Source organism: Dermacentor silvarum, chromosome 8 (genome assembly GCF_013339745.2).
Source record: "Dermacentor silvarum isolate Dsil-2018 chromosome 8, BIME_Dsil_1.4, whole genome shotgun sequence".
Classification (NCBI taxonomy): Eukaryota; Metazoa; Arthropoda; class Arachnida; order Ixodida; family Ixodidae; genus Dermacentor; species Dermacentor silvarum.
In genome coordinates, this window is record NC_051161.1 from 142,286,044 (window position 1) to 142,307,231 (window position 21,188).

The 21,188-nt window shown below is 45.8% G+C and overlaps 3 protein-coding genes across 9 annotated transcripts in view; 2 read left to right on the forward strand and 1 right to left on the reverse strand.

Moving 5' to 3' along the window:
- Nucleotides 1–17,276, forward strand: part of LOC119461739 (polycomb protein eed) — a 208,630-nt gene extending 191,354 nt beyond the window's left edge. For 2 of the 4 annotated variants that reach the window (XM_049672079.1, XM_037723114.2), the window contains exon 13: nucleotides 15,033–17,276. The gene's annotated coding sequence lies outside the window, so the exon portion shown is untranslated. The remainder of the gene's footprint in view (nucleotides 1–15,032) is intronic. The other 2 variants (XM_049672080.1, XM_037723113.2) reach the window with 2 other exon arrangements.
- The window catches only part of LOC125947408 (polycomb protein eed-like), a 48,919-nt gene extending 31,643 nt beyond the window's left edge, over nucleotides 1–17,276 (forward strand). For both annotated transcript variants that reach the window (XM_049672077.1, XM_049672078.1), the window contains exons 10-12: nucleotides 8,312–8,464; nucleotides 8,764–8,837; nucleotides 14,673–17,276. In XM_049672077.1, the coding sequence (XP_049528034.1) occupies nucleotides 8,312–8,464; nucleotides 8,764–8,837; nucleotides 14,673–14,802 (357 nt within the window). In that variant the 3' untranslated portion in view covers nucleotides 14,803–17,276. The remainder of the gene's footprint in view (nucleotides 1–8,311; nucleotides 8,465–8,763; nucleotides 8,838–14,672) is intronic.
- LOC119461742 (NADH dehydrogenase [ubiquinone] 1 alpha subcomplex assembly factor 4) overlaps nucleotides 1–21,188 on the reverse strand; it is a 158,528-nt gene that overhangs the window by 129,312 nt on the left and 8,028 nt on the right. The window lies entirely within an intron of this gene.

The window sequence follows — 21,188 nt, forward strand, 5'->3', positions numbered from 1 at the left end:
AGCGTGCAGCCTGATTTTGAAGTTTTTCTATTACTTGAATTAAATATTCCTGATATGGGTCCCAAATCATAAAGGCGTATTCGAGGATAGATCTTACATGCAAAAAATAAAGTGTTTCTTTAACATCTTTGGATGCTGATTTAAAAGTTCTACGAATAAAAAACAACATTTTACTTCCCTTAGATATTGAATGCTGAATGTGTACGTTCCATTTAAGTTTCGATGTGAAGTAAACGCCAAGGTACTTGCACTCTGAGACGCTGATGGGTGAAGCCTGCCGCCAGTGCCTCTTCGTTTTACATTTGTCTATTTTCAGACAAATGTTCTGAATTTACTATGAAAAAAAATGCAAGAAACGTACTAACCGGGTAAACATACGATGAGCCGTCACAAAAAAAATTTCAGACTCAACTGTAGTCGACATCTACGTAATGCGAAGCGTTGCACTAATAGTTGCAGCACGAGATGCCGACGCGTGCCACAGGCGAGCGATTATTGTGAGGAAGATGCCGTTGCAGGCAGCTACAATTCTCGATCACGCACGCCTTGTGCCTTTTCTTGTTTATATGGGATTTAGCGGCTGTAAAATGTATCATAAGATTGCAGTTTAGCAATTTATTGAACATTGGTGCCGAAAGGTCGTGTTTTCCAGAAACGTATTAACTAGTAAAAAAGAAGTGTAACTGGATTGGCTAATTCTTTGTTGTATTCTCGATCGCTAACATTGGTGCTGGGAAAGTGTGCATAATGTGATCGTATCAACGAGGTTCTACTGTATATTTCGAATCTGCAAAAAATTTTCTATCCAGATGTTGTCCAGATGTGCAATAAAAAGTGTCATTTTCTGAATGCATTTCTAGATTTTTTGTCGACTTATAAAGGGGTAAAAAGTTTACTCATTACAACTTAGAAGCAATACAATAAATGCCGGACGCTTCTTTAGGTTGCTGCTAACATACACAGGGTGTCTACCAACCGGGAAACCGGGAAAACAGGGAATTCTCAGGGATTTTGAATATTCTGGAAAAACTCAGGGAAAACTCAGGGAATTTGTGCCTCTATCAGGGAAAATTACTGTAGGGATGGGCGAATATAGGGTATTGACGAATATTTCATTGAATAATTCTATGTTCGTTATTCGCTTCGATTCGAATTCATGGATTCAATATTTTCGAATTATTCAGCGGTCCCGAGTAGGCAGCCAAAAGCCACGGACGGTCGGTGCACATCTCGGAGGCTATGCTTCACGTCATGGCTGCCATACATCAACCATAAATCTCGAAGGCTAAAGGTTTTTGCATTAAAGAGCCTGAAATGTGCGACGCCGAAGAGCAGAAACGGCGCTAGCGCACAACCGAAACGAAGCGGCGGAGTCCGCACAGCTATAGTCAGCAGCGGAAATCGTACGTGAATGACAGCAACGACGGAACGCTTCGTGCCTATTTGTGCCTTTATTGCGTTTACCGTCGCGCATAACAACGCGTTGGCCGCGGGATTTCATAGTCGCCACCCATCATCGCGTCGATAGCTGCCGCGGTTTCTTTCGCAGCGGTTTCGTTTAGTTTCGTTTTGACTCAATACGCACGTCGGCCGCGTGCCTAAAGAGCTGCGTAGTGGCCATCCATGATCGCATAGATAGCGACCGCGATTTCGTCTGAAGTTGTTGCAGTGAACGGTAGTTTCGTTCTGACTCGGTGCGTGCGTCCGCCGGGTACGTCCACACTAGCGGCAAGGTGCCGCGCGTCAGCGCCTTGCCGCGAAGTCCACCGTGGCAATCTCGTCTCGCCGCGCGGCAGCGCGATATGATCTCGCGCGCTCTCGGAACGCGGAATCACCGTGAGCGAAAAGGGTGCGATGGGACAGCGTCCAGAAATCCCTCTATAAAACCGCGAGAGACGACAATCGTCGATTGATAACCCGGCGCGGAGCGGCGGAGGTCCGGTTGCCATTGGCTCCGTGACGTCACCCTCGTCGCTCTCGGCACACTCGGCAAGCCTTTCGTAAAACCCCCGATTCCTGCCGCTTTTTCCGCGCTCGTCATGATGCGTTGCCGCTCGCGGCATCACGCGGGCGTTTTTGCCTCTATCGTGGCCATACCCTTAAGCACAGCAAAGTCGCCGTTCATAATCGTGTCGATAGCGGCCGCGGTTGCGACAAGCAGGTTTGACTCGGGGCAAAGCTGTCGAGGATGAAGCGCACCGGCTACATCACGATGGACGTGCGATCCGTTGGCGTTGAGCTTACTGGCGAAAAAATTATCGGGATGTGCGCGCGGTAGTGCAAAGCGTGTCGCAAATGATGGCGCGCGCCGCAGCCGTGCTGCGAAGGAAGTCGCGAGGCCTCGATCGCCGCTGCGAGAGCCAATCAGTCACGAGATGACGAGAATTGCAGCTTCCGCACTGCTTTTGTCCTAAATAGCGAAAGGATTTGCTCATCCATTATACTAATAAAATCGTGCTGACGTAGTAAGCATTTGCTTATTGTTTTCTGCATACCCTGATAATTCGGACATTTTTTTTCAATCCCGTGAAATTCGAATTAACTAGGTTTTGCTGTAATATGTGATATATACTGTTCAAACTATTCGATTCGAAACTATTTGACCAAATCACTATTCGCTTCGAACCTCAAATCCACTATTTGCCCGTCCCTAAATTAGCTGTAATTTAATTGAAAGGGAACGAAAGTTGCGGCAATGGAGGGAGGGAGGGGAGGCGACGTTTAGCTGCGCCACCAAATGTGTATTTATATAAAATGTGGTGAGGCGAGAAGGTGGTAAAGACTTCGGACGCTGCTCGACGAGTGTCCCGTTCTGATCTCGTCGAAAACTTCCGAGCCGCCCCCAGAGGCACAGGCAACATCACCAGCGTCGTGCGCGTTCGGTACGAACGCGGGCAAAACGCCGACGGCGTCGACAACAGTTCGGCACATTGCTGGTGCTGCTGCATGTCTAAGTTTATACAGCTGATAAAACTACTATCCTTACTCCGTATAGCTCTCTACTAATTTGCTATCGCAATTGATGCTTAGCATTTTTTTTAACATACTTACTAAAGAGTGACAGCATCAGGCAACATGGTGTCAGCCCATCTTGATGTAAAAGAAAGTTCCGTTTCACTCAGGGAATTTAGCAAAATCACTCAGGGAAAACCTGGAAAACTCAGGGAATCTGAAAATGTCAACTTGGTAGACACCCTGATACAGTTAGTTTAATCTGTATTACAGGCATCACCTTCTTCTTGTGGTGTGTGAAAACGCAAATAATACAAATCAAATAGTACAAATAATTTGATTCAGAAATTGAATATCTACTGTGTACAGTGAAGCCTCGATATAACAAACTGCGATTTAGCGAAACCTCTGGTGTAACAAACTATTTTCGTTTCCCGATCTTAGCTCTATAGAAAGCTATGTATTTTATTTTTCACGGCTTAACAAAGTAATTTCTAGACATGGTTTTGATGTAACAACATTTCCAACTATTTCAAGCATTTACTTGGACCTTTCATGGCTATAAATCTAGCAAGAAACTAAATATGTTGGCCGAGGCAGGAGTCATTATTCGCACGTGCCATTCTGCATAAAGAGTTCGAGCAGCAAAAATTCCATTGTGAATGGGGTAATCAGGTCGCTCGAAGTGCGTGTGCAGGAATGTGGTGTGAAGGAAACACTGCTGCATCATCTGTCGCATGGGTAAAGAACTTGGGAAGGCCACGGGCCATGCGGCAGTTCGAAGTAGTAGTAGCCAATCTTGAAGCCATGCTTATGTAGTGCGGAGTAACGGTAGCCAATCTCAAAGGCCATGTCTTGTATGTTAAAGGCACCGAAAGCAATTTTCAGAGCCGGAAAAAAATGTATTGTCCGCCATGTCAGAACCTTGGCAATAGTTTCGTCAGTGCAAGAGGGCAGGGGGGTGAGCCTGCGAAACGTGATCAAGCGTATGCTGGGGGAGGCTTTGAAGGTAGGTAGCCTAGAGTGAAAGGGGGGCTGTAGCCCCCCTTTCACTCTAGGCCACCTACTTTCAAAGCCTCCCCTTTTATAGTTTATAAACCTTCAAAGCCTACCATTTATAGTTTATCTATATTACCGAAGTTTTCTGTTTTTCCTTTGTATAATTAATTTTTTTGTTACCATAATATTATGCTTATTGTGTCGCTCCTACTTGCGTTATTTATACATTATACCGTGCGCTGTCATCTGATTATTATTCTTGTTTTCCTTTCTCCTTTTTGTATAATTATCTGTATCTTTAGCCCCTCCCCTCTGTAATGCTTCATTGTAAGCCCTGAGGGTACTATAAATTAAATAAATAAATAAATAAGTAGCCCAGCCATGGTAGCGCACTACCATTCGTGCAGCTGATTGCATGCGCCGCCTGCACCACGTCTGGAGGTAATCTCCAGTGGGTGCAAAGCCTGGGCGAGCCAAGATAGCTGGTGGCTGCATGTGCACAGTCTTCCTGCACACCTAATGCTGGAGGTCACATGATCACAAGTTTTGGAGACGAAGCGACAGGCACATTTGCTCCCCTCTGTTTGCACTAGTCATCACGCCAGCATCGTGACAGCCAGTGTTTGCAGAGATCTCTTCATGTTTGCCAGTGTGCGCGTGACACCATGCTTAGTAATTTAATTAGTCAGTGAATGTTTACTTGCACAAACTTGCCTTGGGCCTTTTGATTTGAGAACTTATGACATGCAGCAAACGACACCGAACCCTACAGTGAAAAGGCACCCGCTCTTTACTGTCTGCAAGGACCGCATGCAGCGGCGCTGAGTCACGTGATGCGCAGTCTCCGCCTTTGCCTGTTACACAGATTGGCCATAACAAGCTGACAATAACCCACAAACACTACCTGCCATAAAAACAAAATATTCCTTCTGTTTTCTGGAAGAAATCTGGAAAGCAAAGCTTTTCTAAGCAATAGAAAATTGCCATTTGAAGAGCCCCTCACCAGGTCTGGCCCTTTTGAGCTGAAAAGCGCAGTGCATACAGTGCGCGCTAACGTTCATATCTGCAAAGTATTACCCCACTACATGCCCCGAAAAGAGCTGAAATTTCAAACTAAACTCCGTGTGCCCTTCGCCTCGCGGGCACTGCGCTCCCAGCCGGACAGTTGATGTTAGTTGCACAAGTGCACCTGCGTAAATGGCAGTGCTGGGACGTCACACACAGTCACATGTGACTTCGAGAATTATTCAGCGCAACATCAGTTATTTTTTTCATGTGTTGCTTTAATGGACAAATTAGAGTTTAGAGAAATAATAAGACATACAAACCGAATGTCTGCGTGTCCTTGTTTTACTTCGTACCGTAGCAAGACAGATATCCTTGCATTTCGTCTGCTTGTTCCCACGTCGGGCTGTCAGACACACACAGAATGACAGTATGTCACTCTCTCCCATGTTCCAGCGCGTGATCATGCTCTTTTACCCGCTCGCGTCTACCTAAGTGTTCACGTTGCACTGCCTTACCATACTGCTAGTTGGGGCCATCGTCCCTGACAGTGGTTCCAGCGGTAGGACGACGTGGTGTATCGCGGTAGGGATCCATTGGCCGGGCCAACCTCGCAAAACGTGCGCGCACTGAGGGATCCATTTTGCAGAAGCAGCCAGACAACAACGCAGGTGTTCTTATGCACAGCTCACAAGATTGTGCACGCTTTGCAGTACGTAGATGTCAACTACAGTCAAGGCTGCCAAAATTTTTTAGTGAATTCGGATCATAAGTTCTTCCAGTTGTATGTTTATCAAGCATGTCTTTTTCTAATACAGTTAAACCTGGATATAACGAAATTGACAAATTCCCGAAAAAGTTTGTTATAAAGAGGTTTTCGTTATATGCAGGTTCGGCACGAAACTTCGAAAAAGAAACACTTACCATGTTTACTCGATTCTAACGCGCCCTTAATTGTAACGCGCACCCATTTTCCGTTTTCGTCGAGGCACTCATCCTTGGAATGTCACACCAGGTATCGGATGCGTGGACACGTGTCGTTTCGCACAAGCGCGAGGCATCGGAAACGAAGAGCGACCATCACGATGGCGTTGTAGCGTCGTATAGTGTTACAGTAGAACCCCGCTGTTACGTTCCCGGGGGCTGCGTTTTCCCGGCTGTTCGTTTTCGGCCGGTCCCGGCACAGCTCCCATAGAACCCAATGCATTAATAACCCCGGTGTTGCGTCGCAACTGTGGGACCGTTCCCGCATCATACGTTGTGAACTGCCACCCTGCGCCGGCCCGAGCGGCCATTTGACTTTTCATGTCGCTTGGCTTGGTGGCTTGACGATGGCATTGGCTGCCCAAAGTGCCGGGGGCGACAACTATGACGTATTTTCGGTTTCCACCAGAAAAAGTATGGCCCCTGAGATCCGTATTTGCTACATAAAGATGGTGTCTATGACGCGTTGTGGCCCTAAAATTGGTTTTGGCTCATAGATATTCTGTATAAGGTCCCAGGACGATAACGCAGTCGCCGCGCGCCATATGCTGTATGTGCGAGTGAAAACGTGCGAGGGGAGCCGACGACCGCATCTAAATCTCGCGCGCGCAAGAGCGCGCCTTGTTCCGTTGCGCTCGAGGCACCGGCGAGGGAGCGACGGGGGAGGGATAGTGGGGCGGCGTTGTACTGTACTCTGGCATCAACTGCGTACTGCGCGGCGGCGTGCGGTCGCGCAAGTCGTATCTTGAAAGCGATCTGCATTGGGGCAAAGTCTAACAGTGTAGGTGCGTCGGCAGCTCGTAGCTTTGTGCGTGCTGTGTGTTCTCGGCGCTCAGTTTGCGTTGAAGCGATAGACAACAGCACGAAGGTCACTTCTCTCGCTTCTCCAGCAGCGCTTCCACACGCCGCCAGCGTTTGACAGCGCGTGTCCGCGCTCATCGAGTGTGATGTGTCACAGCGTGTACCAGCACGTCGGCAACGTCAACTGGAAAAGGAGAGAGTGCCGGCTTGGCGGGCTAGGCCAGCTGGAGCAAGCAGCAGAATCAGGTGTGAATGAAGGGAGGGGGAAAGGTCACGCCCGCGGCGGCAAGATCGCCGGGTCGAGGGATGCAGGCCCGCCTCGCACACGCACGCATGCACGCACACGTGCGCTCGCTTCGCATTCCATGGCGGCGGACAAGGTGCTTCCGGTTGCCGCTCGCGCAAAAATGACAATATTTGGGGCGAAATCTCTAGGTTGTCGGAGGGGGAAATTCGTTATATCGAGGGGGTCTCATGCTGCCACTTCATTACGTAGAGGTGTCAAATACATGTGCTTCTATGGAGTAATGGCGGGGAATAAAAAAACTTCGTTATATCCAGGAATTCGTTATATGGAGGTTCGTTATAAGCAGGTTTAACTGTATGTATGAACGAGGTTCTACTGCATACATGTTGATTCCCAGGTGACTAAGTTACTGATAGCTAGCAACATTCTTGCTACGTATAATGAGCAGACTCATGAGCATGTGCGGCACCATGTTTCTTTTGCATAAAATTTGTAAGTAGTATAAGACTTTATGATAACTTTTCTGATATTTAATATTTGATTCAATATTTAGCTTCTTTTTATTATTGATCTGGCTTGATATTTGATCCGGAATCTACTATTCCATATTCACATACCCCTACATTCTTCTTTAACATTGTGCATGATAGCTTGGACATCTAGTAGCTGGTACCGGGTGTTTCGCATAACTTGAGCCAAGGATTAAAGAAAGGGGGTAAACTTCATCTGGGTGAAATCATCATCATATTGTTTGCTGTTGTGTGGTGCTCCTCAGAGTATATTTTTATATTCCGCTTAACTAATTAACTAAGATGAATTATGAAAACAAAATTCCATATTGCCTATAGGGCCAAGTGTGTTTCATTACATTGCAGAAGAAGTTTTCAGAACCAACCGATCCAGTTCTTTGTGGCAACGTACCTCTTGCATGATCCTTTCATCTGGCTTACTGAAGCCTGCAAGATATGCAAAAAACAACATGTGTCTGTGCTCTTGTGCTATTGTTGTACTATTGCAGTGTTCTCAACCGTGTTACAAGCTAACAAATCATAGTTCATTGCATGTTTTTAGCATACTTTTTTTTTCCGCTGTGTTGAACATAATAATGTTTAACCGATCTAATACATATTAATGTATTTGACCGGTTTGTAGTCATTGCTGATGTATGTGCATTGCTCATGTTTTTTGCTTGCATCTATGGAATGTTAAAGGTGCCATCCGCTATGCATCATGTTTCGAGATTACGGTGCTAATAGTGATGGTGCTTTTTATGGTGTTGCACCGTGTGAGGCCTTGTGCAAGCTGTCCTCATTTGTTTTGCAGTCATGCGAGAACTGCATTGTGTGCTGGAAGCCCGGCCTGTTGGAGCAGCTGGACGTTCGGCACACGGACACCAATGTGACGGTGCTGCACCGATTCGAGTACCGCGAGTGCAACATCTGGTTCATGCGCTTCTCCATGGACTTTGAGCAGAAGGCGAGTGTTGCTGCTTGCGTTTTCCTTACAGTTGACCTCATTCACGTTCTTTGTGATGCTCACTCGTGAACGTCTGTGACTATTAGTGCAATACCACACTCATCAGCGAACTCGCTGCTAATTTCCTTCGTTCCTTCCCTCCTCTCTCTCCCTGTCATCTTTGTGTTCCCCTTTTGCATTCCCTCCACCCGGTGTAGGGTAGCCAACCAGAGGTTATTCTGGTTAAGCTCCCTGCCTTCTGCATTGCTGTTTCCTCCTCACTCGTCATTTTGTTTTCTTTCTCTCTCTCCCTCTTGCAGATTCTTGCACTGGGGAACCAGGTAGGCAAGACTTACGTCTGGGACATTGACGTGGACGACCCCACAACTTGCAGGTTGGTTATTGTAGACAGCTTTAGCTTATCGTCACTTACGCTCTACTTGCCTCACATTTCATGTGCTCAGGCACTGCAGAGAACTGCGTTGACTTCATGGTTTTGATAATCGGTGCTGCAGCAGAGCAAGGGCACTCTTACTTTCATTGCTGCCGCTGAGCTTTGTGCACTAGTGCATGTGCATTAGTGTTCTGGCTAAGTGGCTGTGTGCAGATTGTTGGGATACGCGAGCCTGAGCGGAGCTGGCAGTAAACACCAAGCTAAACATGTGTAGGTATCATGTGCTTGCAGTCTTTTCAGTGGGCTAAGCATTTTCAGTGTTATTATGTTGAAATGAGGTGATCGTGGTCACAGTTACCATTAGAAAAATACAGAAACAGCGCGACACAGGGCAAGTATGAGGCCATATCTGTTGATGTAAAAGACATACTATTCGTTACTAAGTAACTTGATTCTAGAGGAAGTTGGTGATTGAATTGAAAAGCACGGGGTAGTTAGGTTTCAAAATGCTTGTGGAACGAGTGTCGGCAACTTCATGGAAATGCTCACCTACTACCTAAATTCCACCTTCATTTGTCATGACAATAAGCTTTTAATTCAAAATCAGGGAGTGTGTATAGGTTCGTGCTTGGCACCCGTACTTAGCGATATTTTGTTGGCTCGCTATGACAGGGGATTATTAGCTAGCCTACAGCAGACAACCGTAAGAATATTCCGCTTTGTTGATGATTTTTAGTACAGTCGAACCCGGGTATATCGAACTCGCCAAAAACGTTTATTAGTTCGATATATGACTTAATTCGATATAGGCCCGCTATAGGATTTGATGACGCAAAGGCACATACCAATAAGAAAAGTACTTTATTAATATGATGGCTTACTTGCGTGCCCTACTTTGGAAGAAAATAGTCCTAGATTTTCTTCTGTTTCGACGACTTCACTGCCTGCGACAGCACGCACACCTCCACGTTGTCCAACGAGTCGGAGCAGCTGAGGCCGCAACCTTCTATATTCACGCAATAGCGCCGGACCAACGCAAGTGCACTAATCACTTCGGAGGATGTAGGCAACGGGCCATCGTCAATTTCCTTATTGCTGTCGCTTTGGCTCGTGGTCGGTACGACGTCTGCCTCTTTGCACAAGCCATGACGACAGCGCGCCAAGAAAGTTCACAGAGCGCCAACAGGCAAAACCACCAGCACGGACCACGCTGAATGAGGACTCGAGGAAAAGAGGCAGCAGCAGGCACACAAGCATAAAGAAAGAAAAAATGGCGCTCACTTGTACCGCCTCCGCGCCTCGGAGAAAGCACGACGGCCTCTGATTGGCTGTAAGCGCTGCGAGCAGGCCAGGGTCATTTTTTGCAGGGGGGTGTTCGCCCGTGCACAGCCGGGTCTAAACCACTTTTTCTAGGGTGGCACCGGCAGTTTTCCCCGCCACCGCGAGGGAAAGCCAACTTGCTGGGGCACTTTTGAGGCACATGGAGTTTGATATATCGGTTGTCATTGCTATTTTCGTTCGATGTAACAGTAACTTTTGCTATATATTCTCAATGTAAATTTACCGTGTTTAGAAATTGTTCGATATACGGGATAATTTGATATAAACGGGTTCGATATAGTCGGGCTCGACTGTATTCTATCCAGTTCACCCTTGTGGCGCGGAGTTAACCTCCAAGACAATTGTGGATGCCTGCAGTGAAATAACGAAAGATTTTGTATTGACAACGGAGAAGCCAATCAAGGAGGGTTAAGGTTCTTAGACACTGAAATTGTTTTTAAGCCTCGTCAATGTGCTGGAGCTACTCGCCTTGCTCAAAGAAAGGGCATCTCCCGTTCTCGTCCGTACACTCCAAACTCGTAAAACGAGGCATCGCTAAGGCTTGTTTGCGGGCCGCTCTCATGCATTCGTGCGAGCACTCTGTTGAACAGAGCTTTTCAACACAAGTCAGCCGACTAAAACTCGCAGGCTACCCAACTAGCGTGTTGTGCAGCGTTGCTGCCTGGTGAAAGAGTTAAAGAATACCGGAAAACAAACTCTGCAGTCACAGCCTTCGAAATCTAGGATTGCTGTCGTTCCATATGTATATACCGTGTTTCCCATAACATTATGAAAATTGCGGCTAAGGCAGGAGTGAGGGTTATGTGCAATGCCCCTAACAAACTGAGCGGGTTGTGCAAAATAGTCAACGAGGTGGATACCGTCGCGCGAAAGAACTGCTCTACGAAGCATGCCTGCAAGTTCATTGATTGTACAACGCAGGTCGTATATAGAATTCCGCTCACATGCAACCGTTGCTATATCGGGCAAATGGGGAGATGCACCAACGATCGCCTGCGCGAGCATGCTGCTTCACTAAAAGGCAACCCATACAGTCATCTGGCTACCCATTGTAATATGTGTGGTCGCAGCCCAATCTTTGAAGAGGGCAAAATAATTCGAAGATATCGTGAACAGCGCATGCGTGAAATCTTTGAGACTTTTTGCATATTCACAAGTGGTGCTGCATGCGTCAGTTCTGCGTCCCTCACACTGCCAACAAAACAACTGGATTGTCTTGGTGGCTAACGCTTATCCTTCTTTTTCGTTCTCTTTTTCTTTCGTTTGTTTGACCTTCAATGATGTCTTTGTATATCGCTTCTGGAAATAAAGCATTTGATTGTTATTCAGTGCCCTGTCCTGTGTTCTTTACTTGTCTTGTGTCGCGCTGTTTCTGTATTTTTCTAATGATGAACCAACCAGCCCCTTTGAACAAGCTGTTAACAGTTACCATATTTACCCGAACCCAACGCGTACCTTTTTTTCCGAGAAAATAGGTCCCGAAAATTGGCTATGCGTTACAATCAGATATGAAACCAAAATGCGGTGTTCGCAACAGTCTACAGTCAGAGCCGTCAGACACTGCGTCATTGTCATCACAAAATGGCAACAGATCACAATTTTGTGACGGTTGCTGTCAATTCAGTTTGGGCCAATGTGCACATTGAGTCGGAAGGAACCTGTCGTTTGCAACAACCGCTGCAGATGGAACCTTGGTCGCTCGATGCTGTGTTCCTTCATTAATGCAGTGCCACACACAGTGGTAAATGCAAGAATAAAGGCAATAATAAAGCCAATAAAGGCACGAAGCATTCCTCTCGGTCCCCCACGGTGATGATTATCGTGATGCGGACTCCACCTCTACGTTTCAGTTGCATGCTAACCCAGGTATTGCTCTTTTGCATCGCACCTGTACAGTGATCTGTACGTCGCAGTGCACCAAGGGTTGTGGGAATTAACCCGTGTGCAGCCAAATACGTCTGAATTAATTTGATGGCATTAAATAATACATACACCTGCATAATACATACATTCAGGCGACGAGCCTGAATTATCCGATTTTCCGAAATAACAAGGTTTTACTGTAGCCAAACGTTTCTAGAAAGCTATTTGCCTTAATAATCGTTTGAGGGTAGATTTTTTTCGCCAGATGTGACCCCCCTTTCCCCGCCCCCCAGAGTTGCTTTTTTTATTGCAGATTTGCAGTCTTCAGAGTGCTCTATTTTGAAAAAAATTTACCGTAATTTTTTGGTGACCATAAAGTGATAAAAAATATATTTTCCGTACGTACATGTGCATTGTTTATTCATGAATACAGATGGGCTTGCATAAATACTTACCAAGAATTTAAAAAAGTATATACACTGGAATAGATATATTCTGATTTGGCACTTGGGCAGTAGGCTGCATCGAAGGGATCACCACTCCACTCACTTGCAAGAGCAACCTGCTCGCATGTCAGTAGTGTGCATAAATTGAGCTGTGTATGTGACTGCACACAAGAAAACTTGGTGCTTGTGCGCCTTTCAAAAAAAAAGAAAAAAAGAAATCTGTGAGAAACTTGCAGTAATCCTTCGTCCTATTTCCAACAAGGGGCGGGCAATCAGTTTTCGTGAGTCTCAAGAAATGGAATGCTGGCATGGTAGCATTGTTCATATACAGCAGCATTGCTTGTAAATACTAGCGCCTGCCCGTGAACAGATGTCATCGCACGCCTGTGAGCAACAGACGAACAAGCATCTAGCTGTGACCCTTTAAGAGATTAGAAACCAGATAAGACATCAATTTTTGTGAACGTGATAAATTGAAACAGCCTGTGAGACGAAGCCAGAATTAACTGCTGTGCGCAAGCGCGAGCAGTTGCTGACGCACTGGCATAAGGAAGCTTTTGAATTAAAGCAAAAAGACTACAGGGCAAAAAAAAACAAAATTTCTTGTATCTACACAGCTTGCAGCACTTGCTGGGCAACAGAGAGTTGAAAAATTAGTCTGTTTTTCAAACATATAGATGGCGTCGTAAATATACGGCATCGACCATTTGGGATTTGTTCGCGGCGCCATATATTTACGTGTTTTACCCTCAAAGGGTTAAAGGAATGATGCACTTGATGGCATATATCTGTTACAGTGAGGACATTTAGGTAGCGTTTGTTATTTCATTGCATAATTCCGTAGGGAATACAGCCATTAACCCTTTAACCCCCAAATTAATTCCAGAAAACTGTACCAAATTTCCCAATTTTCTTTATGTTGTCATAATTTTTTCTATGTCCTTCTGCTTCTGAGAATGTTTTACTTGATTGGTTTCTGGTTAGAACTAACACAAAATAAAAAAAGGGAAGAAAAGCTGCTCAAGACGGCAGCTTACCTTTGCACCAGCACCTTTGTATCAAAAGTGCAATCATCAACCACTGGCCGCCAACCACAAGAACAGGCGAAAGAGGCGAAGAAAGCTATTCACTTTGACAAGGTGCGCTTTGGAATTGGGTAAATACAATAATAACTTATTGTGAGGTTAATTTAATGCCACGTTTGTGTATTCTCCTTTAACATTTAGAGTCCTAGCTTTTGGAAAAGTTTTCGCTGCCAATAGCAGGCCGGAAATCAGTATGTTGGATGGGAGATAGCATTTCTTCGACGCATCCGCTGTCTGTTGCCTAGCACCACCAAGGCAGATGCTGCACCTGTCAGGGCCACCACTGGGCCCAGGCGCATTCATGTGTACCAGTTGAGTTTCAGGTTCGAATCATCCACCGAGCTGCCAGTTTCAAGATTGAAATGATGAAAGTGTTGGTCCATATAGTTCATTTCATACGTGGCAGGCAATGTTACGAAGGCTAGGGGGAATCTTTCACTGCTTGCATTCCCAACCAAAAAACAGTGCAGTCACATATGAAAGAAAGGTTAGGTGCGCGTCATGTAATTTGACGCAAAATGCAATATTATACTTCTATGCTGCAAAATTTGACGTATTTATTACATGATAGGTATCGCTGAGGTGACCTTGTTTACCACCAAACAAGCAGAGTGACATGTTTCTGCGACCAGAGGCCACATATCGGAAGCACAAAGGTGCACAAATAATGCGGCATTTCATGTAAACTTGTGTCTACGAGTTGTAGTTGTAATATATGAAGTCGCTATTCCCTAGAAAGCGTCGCAGATCAGAAACAACTGCACTGCGAAACATGCGGAAGGATACTTCTATGGAGGCACTATTTACGCAGCTTCTGCAGTGTTGTGTGCTATGTACGAAACGCAGTAAGTATAGATATGAATAGATTGGAACTTTTTGGGGGGTTCAAGTTCGCCAGTGTCAAATTATAGGTATAGTACGTATTTGAAGAAACTGTGCCACGAAGAACTCGTACTCACAGGGTAGTTTCATCCCACTGTTGGGAGCATGCCAACTTTTCCTTTCATAAAGATGGATAAATGCAGTAGCCTTATTTTATCTTGCCGTGTTTGCTAGCCGTCGTCCACCTGGTGGTGACGCTGTGTGCCCTGCTTTTTCAGGAGCACAGTGCTGACTCATCCCAAGTGCACAAGTCCCGTGCGGCAGACGAACCTCAACCGGGATGGCAGCATCCTGCTGTGCATTTGCGACGACGCCACCATCTGGCGTTGGGACCGTGTCACCCGCTAACCCTGTTTATACAGCCACCAGAGCCTGGTGCAGTTAGACCGAGCGTGAATGTCATGGAAATGTGCTGGCTGGCCAATTCATTTCACGTATGACATGCAGCTTGCACAGTCTGTTGAATGTTAGTGTAAATGTGAGGCACCAGGTGTACATGGTTCTTCCAAATGAACCGCTGACTTGTTTAGGCTCAGTTCTCATGCAAAGCTGCCATATTCCAGGGAATGCATATTTAGGTGCATTACTGGCGCGTTTCATTCAGAATAAATCCCAAGCATGTGTTATCTGTGGCAAGGCCAGAAAAGAAAACAGCAGAGTTCAGTGATCTCTGGACTCGTCTATACCATCAGCAGCATTCGCCATCAGTGAAGACTGCCATCTTTGTTTTTATTACTTCAGAAATAAACATGTTGCGCAGAACACCACAAAGAATAAGACGGACAACAATGGAGCAGTCGTCCTGAAGATCACTAACTGACCCAACGCCATATAGTTTTAGAATTTTTTTTTTTTTACTTGCTGGCTTTTCCCTCAAATTATTGCTCTCATTTACTATGGAAGAATGGTCAAGAAGCCAGCAGTTATGGGGTTGTTGGTTGGGGAAAGGGGGAGCCGCAGTAGAGGAATGTAATAATTTAAATTTTAAAGTAAGGAAAACCAAAGGACTTGAAAAAGAAAATTCAAATAATGTTTAAATGATGATTATAAATTATGTGATATTGGAGAAATAAAAGTGCTGTTTCCATAAATAATATGTGACTTCATCTTTTTTTAATATATGCCACTTCATTTGTGTACGGTATAGTAATGCATGGAATTTTAATTGCATGCACAGAATTTAGGCACTCTCAAACTGTCCATATTTAAATAGAATAGTTTTTTTTAGCTCAAATGTATCACTTTATGGAACCTTATGTTTCCAGCTGTTTAGCAAAGCTTATTTTTTCGCTTTCCGTTTTCATCTGGCCTCACCATAGATGACAGATACTTTCAAACTCATTCTGCACAAAACGGGCGAGTGGAGCCCCCAGAAATGGTATTAAAGTGCGTACGCAATGACACTGTAGCTCCTGCGCGAAATACCGTATTTACTTCCGGAATGAATGCACCTCCCACTTTTCCAATCAAAAAGGGTGTTTTTTCTTTCCTCGCATAATGATTGCACCCCAATCTTGCTGCCGTGAAGCAGGAGACACACGGTACAATTTGGCATCCGATGCGCCGGAACCAAGGTGTTCTGTCATGCCATAGCACCAGATTAGCCTCCTGCACACACCAGGCGTCCAATCTGGCGCTACAACACGGCAAAACACCTCTGATTCAGCTGCCATTCTGGTGCGTTGGACCCTGTATTGTAGTGTCTCCAACTTTTTAGAGGTGGCCGCGGAAAAAAAAGGCTCGCTCAAAATGTTACCACGCGTAATAAACGCACTCCCAACTTTGCACAAATTTTCTGTAAAAAAAGATGCAGTCATTGTGCATGTAAATACGGTAGCATGAGCCTGAATGAACTAGCCACTTAGAAAATTTGTGCATACCTAACGCTCTTATTTATGCAACAATTTCGGTACATATTTACATCTTGCTTCATCTCATCGCTTGTTTATACAGGGTGCCCCAGCTATCATGCATTGCATTTTTAAAGAAGACGGTCCATTCTACGCAAAGATTAGCAAGTGCATGTTGTTCACAGTCGAGTACAGCAGCCGCCAGTAATTTTTTTTTGTTGATGCCATTCAATTGCAGTTAGCTATTTTAATTATTGCTCTCAATGGCATGCTGCCAATGAAGAATTTGTAGAAAATTTAAAGAAACCTAAAAATGGCATGTTTTCAGCCAGGTACTTTTTGCCCATTTGTTTTTTTCTGGCTGATAAAGCCTGCAAAAAATAAGGAATACCACGTGGCTAACCGTCTGACCGCATCAAGATGCAACGCCCTCAAATACGCTCCACAGGAGTTAGTGAGCGCACTCATTACACGACGCATCAACCACCAGTTATCGGCACTCTCCTTATCAACGCCAAGGCGCCGTGTGTCGCGGGCGGGGCGTGCCAGCTCTGCCACTAATTTCTATGGAGCTTGTTTGAGGGTGATGCTTTTAGATGCGGGTGGACGGTTAGTCATGTGATACTTTTCATTTTTCGTTGGCTTTTGTTTCAGCCATACAAAATAAATGGGCGAAAAGTACCTAGCTGAAACCATGTCAGTTTCAAGTTTCTACAAATTCTTCATTGACATCACACCATTCAGAGCAGTAATTAAAAAAATAGCTAATTGCAATTAATTAATAAACTGAATGGCATCAACAAGCAAATTACTGGTGGCTGCTCTACTTGACCGTTAACAATGTGCACTTGGTTATCTTTGCAAAGAATGGCCATTCTTTTTTAAAAATGCAATGCATGATAGCGGGACACCCTGTAGTCTGTACAGGCTATGTATTATGCGTGAACATTGAATAAAAATTTGCAGATGTTTGATGTCAAAGCACCCCAGCAATATTTATAAGCATAGTTTGCAACACTGGCATTAGTGTGTTCATCTTTGAACTAAAAAATGTTGCAGTTACACCCGAGAAGGCAAAGCAATGGTAGCATAGCAATGTATTCAACAACTACACGAAGTAAGGTTCGTAGTTGCAGTGGCCGTATAAAGTGCAGTACGGATTCGCTTACTAATTAAGTTAACAAACACGGTGTCACGCACTGGGAAACATGAACAGATCACACTCGATGACCGCAAACACTCGCTGTCACAACGCTAGCATCATGAACACCAGCCTTGGGAAGCAATTACTTCGGACTGCCTCTCTTTTCCATGCGTGTCCGATACTTGAGATTGCACGACCTCCAACGCTGGACATGCAGGAAGACAGCACACGTGAAGTGTACCAGCCCTCTCGACTTGCTGAGCCTTTGCATCTGCCACAGATTACCTCCAAGGTACGGTGCGAGGCCCCTCGTACGCTCTTGGCCGTGTGGACAGCCATGGCCGAGATAGAGGAGGAGATGTGTTCTCACCTGCTGCTGTCTTGCCGATAACACGACTTAGGCCACTGTTCCAATAGAGAACTTGGGCAGCTGGGCATGTTGCACTGGGCCTGTGAACATTCTTTGCCAATCTCCCGGAAGGAGTATGTGCCACATAGTAGACAGGCAGTGAAGTCGGCAAATGTAAATTGAAGAAGTCGGCTACAAATAAGTGACGAAGTCGGCACCAGAAGCAGCCAAGTGTGGAGCAAGACTGGAACAAAATGGGACCAGAGCGTACATTGAACTAGGTATGTACAGACGTGAGCAGCCTTGTCTAGAATGCGGGAACGGCAGCTTCCGGGGCTTTCCGGAGCCAGCCAGTGGCATCTAACGGTAGTTACTGGGCCCAAACGTGCCCAGCACCTACTGTTAAATGTCGGATCCAGCAGCTAGCGTTAGACGTCGCTGGCTGGCTCCGGAGAGCCCCCCCCCCCCGGAAGCCACCGTTCCCGCATTCTAGACAAGGCTGCTCACGTCTGTAGTTCACTTATCATCGATTCCACATACGCATGGCATGCACAGAGTTTAAAGCGATAGCTTTCTTTGGCTCTTCCCTCCATTTTGCAGTTTGTATGTTTCTGGCCGTTTATGGGAGGAGAGTCAACTTGGGCCACTTGGTAGGTGCTGGGTGCTGTCTTGCCAAGCAGACCGTATGGGTCACTGGGTCTGTGCCTAAATAGACATCTTGCTGCTGGCCTAATAAAGACAACTTGGGTCACGAGGCGTGTGCCTGAACTTTGATCGGCACTGCGTGATACAGGTGTGGAGGTGCCCATTTTTGATCAATTCTCCTTAAGGGATGTTTTAAATATAATAAAGTGATGGCACCCCATCTGCAACAGACACCTCGGTGTCGAGCGCTGCCGCTTTATGGATAGCCATTGCAATGAAGTTACAGCCAAGATAGGGTTAGTGGGGGTTGCTACGAAGTTTCAACCAGCATGCAGTGATTACAACAACACATGGTGTAGTGGTATCATTCAGCATTGTGGTTAGCAGCAAGATTGCCAACTTGTGTGCTGATGTGCCCGTAAGGTTTCGTGGTTCACGGATGGCGCGGCGATATGCAGCAGGTCGCACAAGAAAGCTACTGCCGACATTGACAATCATCTTCGACAGTTTCTGCCACCATCGCTTTAAAATTGATAGATCATTCCTGAATATATAGCTGGAAAATAAGCAAACCCACTAGAATCCCACTGAAGCAGATTGCTGACCATTGTGTTTTTTTTCATGACCAAACAGCTTGACCTGCAAGGTGACTGAGCAGGAACGTACAAAGTAGAGAGGAAGGTGACAATGTCTCCTTGGGCCTAGTTAATTTTTTATCAGTACGGATGAACTACAGTGTGTACTAGAGCAGCAAAACAGCGAACTTTGCAAGCTTTGAAAACTTTTGCTGCAGCATAACAGCTCAAGTTTGAAACAACACATCCATGACATCACACCGAAGTACCAGCATTGGGGTTTCACCTCTAAAAAAGAAAAGCAAGTTCGGCCTTCATTATCTATTGTAGTAATCAACCTCTCTCTTCAAAATTAACGAAAGTGGGGTTTTGAAAGAATGCGTCAATACATACTAATTTAGCGTTTTTTCCCTCGACTGCCACCAGTGTGCCACCACTTCACACTTGCTGCCTGCACCACCTTATCATCATTATCAGCCTATATTTATGTCCACTGCAGGGCAAGGGCCTCTCCCTGCGATCTCCAATTACCCCTGTCTTGCGCTAGCCTATTCCAACTTGCGCCTGCAAATTTCCTAACTTCATCACCCCACCTAGTTTTCTGCCGTCCTCGACTGTGCTTCCCTTCTCTTGGCGCCCATTCTGAAACTCTAATGGTCCACCGGTTATCTACCCTACGCATTACATGGCCTGCCCAGCTCCATTTCTTTCGATTAGTGTCAATTAGAATATCGGCTATCCCCGTTTGTTATCTGATCCAAACCGCTCTCTTCCTGTTTCTTAACGGTATGCCTAGCATTTTTCGTTCCATTGCTTTTTATGCGATCCTTAACTTATCAATGTTCTTTGTTAACCTCCAAGTTTCTGCCCCATATGTTAGCGCCAGTAGAATGCAATGATTGTACACTGTTCTTTTCAATGACAGTGGTGAGCTCCCAGTCAGGATTTGGCAATGCCTGCCGTATGCACTCCAACTGAATTTTATTCTTCTGTAAATTTCTTTCTCATGATCAAGGTCCCCTGTGAGTAATTGACCTGGATAAACGTACTGCTTTACAGACTCTGGAGGTTGACTGGCGATCCTGAATTCTTGTTCCTTTGCCAGGCTATTGAACGTTACGTTTGTCTTCGGAATATTAATCTTCAACCCCACTCTTACACTTTCTCGGTTATAAGGTCCTCAATCATTTGTTGTAATCAGTCCCCATTGTTGCTGAACAGAACAATGTCATCTGCAAACCAAAGGTTGGCAAGATATTCGCCGTTGATCCTCACTCCTAAGCCTTCCCAGTCTAAGAGCTTGAATACTTCTAAGCATGCAGTGAGTAGCATTGGAGAGATTGTGGCTCCTTGCCTGACCCCTTTCTTGATGGGTAACTTTCTACTTTTCTTGTGGAGAACCAAGGTAGCTGTGGAATCCATAGGTCGGCGCACTCACTCATGAGTGCACTCACACACTCACTCGCACTCATTTCAAAGGCGTGAGTGCGAGCGAGTGCCAGTGAGTGTCAGTGCAGGTGAGTGCGAGTGTGAGTGAGTGTGAGTGCAGGCGAGTGCAAGTGAGTGCCCGTGAGTGCGAGTGAGTGCCAGTGAGTGAGTGCAGGTGAGTGCGAGAGCGAGTGAGTGCCAGTGACTGTGAGTGGAAGTGAGTGCCGGTGAGTGGAGGTGAGTGTTGGTGAGTGTGAGTGCAGGTGAGTGTGAGTGAGTGCCAGTGAGCGTGAGTGGAGGTGAGCGCCAGTGAGTGTGAGTGGAGGTGAGTGCCAGTGAGTCTGAACGTGGTGAGTGCGTGTGAGTGGAGATGAGTGTGAACGTGACTGAGTGCTGTGTTAGTGGAGCTGAGTGTGAACGTGACTGAGTGCTGTGTGAGTGGAGCTGAGTGTGAACGTGACTGAGTGCTGTGAGTGTGAATGTGGCGAGTACTTCTGGGTGTATAGAGGCGAGTGTGAACATGAGTGAGTGCTTGTGAGTGGAAGTGAGTGTGAACGTGGCGAGTGCTTGAACGATAAGCAGAGGTGATATTGGTTCACCTTGCTTGTAGAAAATGTAGGCACATTGTGTGTACAAGCTCACTCGCGGTGAAGACTTATCGCGCTAGCAGATTGTGCACGCCAAGATAGAAACCACTCACTAAGATCGTAATAATCCAAGGTTCAGGCAAGAGTGAGACGATG